The sequence below is a fragment of the Apis dorsata genome, unplaced genomic scaffold (genome assembly GCF_000469605.1).
Source record: "Apis dorsata unplaced genomic scaffold, Apis dorsata 1.3 scaffold_162, whole genome shotgun sequence".
NCBI lineage: Eukaryota > Metazoa > Arthropoda > Insecta > Hymenoptera > Apidae > Apis > Apis dorsata.
Genome location: NW_006263451.1, coordinates 788,831 through 792,283, shown reverse-complemented (window position 1 = coordinate 792,283; position 3,453 = coordinate 788,831). Strand labels below are relative to the sequence as shown.

Genomic DNA, 3,453 nt, shown 5'->3' with positions numbered 1-3,453 from the left:
TTTTTTATTTTTTTACGAAATTAAAATTATAAAATAAAATTTTTATTTTTATATTTATTATTTATAAATTTATAATCATTTTTAATGAATTGATTATTTTATCATGTTTATTATTTTCATTTTTACAGCATTGATATGATCATAACACAAGATTATTTGATACTTCTATTTCCAATACATTTTATTATAATTTATGTTTCTATTAGTTCAAACAAATATAAAAAATACACACAAGGTATGGAGAAAAATATCAAATTTTGCAATTTATAGAAAACTTATACTTATTTATATTGAAAATTATGTACTTACTAAACATAAGCACAGAGAAATTGAAGCATAACATATAAATTTTATACATAATTTTAATATTTTTTTATTTTTATATTTATAGTTGTTAATTACGTTTTTTATTATTTATTTTATTTTAAACGTAAAAAAAAATATTTTGAATGCAAAAGCATATAATTTTTAAATAAAAGCATGCAAGGAATGTTATAATAGTTGTATAAAATATAATTAAAAAAATAATAAATTTAAAATTTTAAATAATTGATCTATATTTTATAAGTGTAAAATTAAATGAATATATTATATAAGAGAAAAATATTATGTACTCAACATATCTTTTTTATTGAAACATATTTTTTTTATTGAATAATTTTTATGTTGTCAAGGAAATAACAAATTTTGATTTTATATTTTAATATAAATTTTTTTATTTAAATATTCTATTTTTTATTTAAATATTCTTTTTATATTTATTTTATATCAATAATAAATATTTATAAGAACAAATAAAAATTCTAAAAATTATAAAAATATATTTTAGTATATTTAAATTATTATTAAATATGTTTATTTAAAAATTCATATTAAATTATTATTTATTTAGTTAAATTTAACTAATGTAATAATTTTATAAAATAGAAAAAAATATATGAAGTAAATGTATGAGAAATGCATTAAAAAATTTTTAGCAACGATAAATATTTATCATGTAATTTTATTAATATTAACAAGAAGATATAAAATAACGAATGATGTTTATGATTATATTTGTAATTTTATGTATAGTATAATATATATAATCAAATTAAATGTATAATATTTAAAATTGAAAAAATAAACTATTATATTTGTGTCAAACAATGATTTAGTTTTCTCAAATATCTTCCAGCCTTTTCCTATAATTTTTTATTCTTTAAATGATAATATTTCAAATGTTTTTGTGATATGTTATTCATAGCTTCTTTTTTTTATTGGTCTTTTATGTTTTATTCAATGTTCTATTTTGTGTTCTCTATACCTTGTGTTTTATTATATATATATAATATATTTTGTATATATTATAATTTATGTTTTTTATATTTTTATTATATTTTTATCTTCACATTTTTTTATTTATATGAAAAACTTATGAAAAAAAATTATAAATATAAATTATAAATATGATTATAAATATATTTTATATTAAATTTAATTTTTATAATATATATAAATTTTATTGATAATTTTAGTTGCTTTTAGTTTTAATATTATGTTAATTTATAGGGGAATTAAAATCAGACAAAGTTGAGGAAATTATCAAATCTGTTGATAAATATGGTTTTCTCCATAATACGGAATTCAAGCATCATAATTACATAGCGATGGAAAAGTATTTGAAAGAATTAAATTTAAATTATCCAAATATTACAAGACTCTATAGTATTGGACAATCTATAAAAAAACGACAATTATATGTTATGGAAATAACAGAAAATCCTGGAAAACATAGTAAAAATAAACCTGAAATAAAATATATAGGAAATATGCATGGTAATGAAGTTGTTGGTAGAGAAATTTTATTATTGTTGTTAAAATATCTTTGTGAAAATTTTGGTAATGACAAAAGAGTTACAAAAATATTAAAAAATGTAAGATTACATGTAATGCCAAGTATGAATCCAGATGGCTATGAAATTTCTAAAGAGGGAGATGTAGATGGTATACAAGGAAGGACAAATGCTAAAGGAGTTGATCTCAACAGAAATTTTCCTGATCAATACGAAACCAATAATGTATGAATTTAAATTTTTTCATTGTTTAAGATATTTAATACATTATTTATGTTTATAAATACATTAAATTGATTCTAATTATCTTATAGTATAATAAAAAACAAGAAACAGAAACAAAAGCTGTAATGAATTGGATTGCAAGTATTCCATTTGTACTTTCTGCTAATTTTCATGGAGGAGCATTAGTAGCAAATTATCCATATGATAATAAACCAGAATATGCAGCTAATGGAGAAAATCCTAGTCCAGATGATAAAGTTTTTAAAGCTTTAGCATTAGCATATTCAAATGCTCATCCTCGTATGCATCTTGGAGAACCATGTCCTTCATTTTCGAATGGACGATTAAATACAGAATCAAATGTGCTAGAAAAAAGTTTTCCAAATGGTATAACTAATGGTGCTGCTTGGTATTCTGTTAATGGAGGCATGCAAGATTATAATTATGTTCATAGTAATGATTTTGAAATTACGATAGAAGTAGGATGTACAAAATTTCCAAATGTAACTGAATTACCAAACTATTGGTTACAAAATAGAGAACCTCTTCTACGTCTTATTGAAATGGTATTACTCACACATATGCATATTCATATTCATATACATATGCACACGTACATGCGCATGCGTGTACATTGTAAAAATAATTATTTTAATTAAATATTTTTATTTACAGTCTCGTAAAGGAATACATGGTGTAATACGTTCATCAATTGGAAATCCTATACCTCATGCTAAAATATCTATAGAAGGAATTAAACATGATATTTATGCAGCTAATGATGGAGATTATTGGCGCCTTTTGGTTCCAGGAAAATACAATGTTACAGTTAATGCAGTAGGATATGAATCTCAAATGCAAACTGTAACAATATCAAATGGAGTTAATTTTGGAGAAGGAGAAGTGACATTGGATTTCACATTAATGCGAGATGATCCTGAACATTGGTATAATCATATATCAGCTAATTTTAAGAATTTTTTGAAAGGAAAGAATATTTTAATATAATTCTTATACAGATTATATTACAATTTACAGAATAATGATATTTATGTGTTGTTGAATATTAAAACAAATTGTATTTGTTAAGGAATCATAAAAATTTCATTTTATGAAGAAATTAAGAATTTCACAAAAGTAAATATTTTAACTTGTTACAAAATACATTAACCATGAGAAAATAAATTACAATTATATTTTAATTAATAGAACAAATTATTAGAATAATTTATTGAATAATCATGTTATACTTTTTAATTATCATTGAATATTAAAAAGAAATAGATTTTTTAAACAATATATTTCTAGAACAAAATAAAATGAATAATATCAAAATTTATTTAATTTAACATAAAAATATAAATTTTTGTTCCTTAATTTATTAACATTTATA

General features: G+C 19.8%; 1 protein-coding gene across 2 annotated transcripts in view; it reads left to right on the top strand.

The window, feature by feature from the left end:
* The window catches only part of LOC102673328 (carboxypeptidase D), a 9,362-nt gene that overhangs the window by 2,260 nt on the left and 3,649 nt on the right, over window positions 1–3,453 (top strand). For both annotated transcript variants that reach the window (XM_006613737.2, XM_006613736.2), the window contains exons 7-9: window positions 1,552–2,060; window positions 2,150–2,626; window positions 2,736–3,007. In XM_006613737.2, coding sequence (XP_006613800.1) covers window positions 1,552–2,060; window positions 2,150–2,626; window positions 2,736–3,007 — 1,258 coding nt within the window. The remainder of the gene's footprint in view (window positions 1–1,551; window positions 2,061–2,149; window positions 2,627–2,735; window positions 3,008–3,453) is intronic.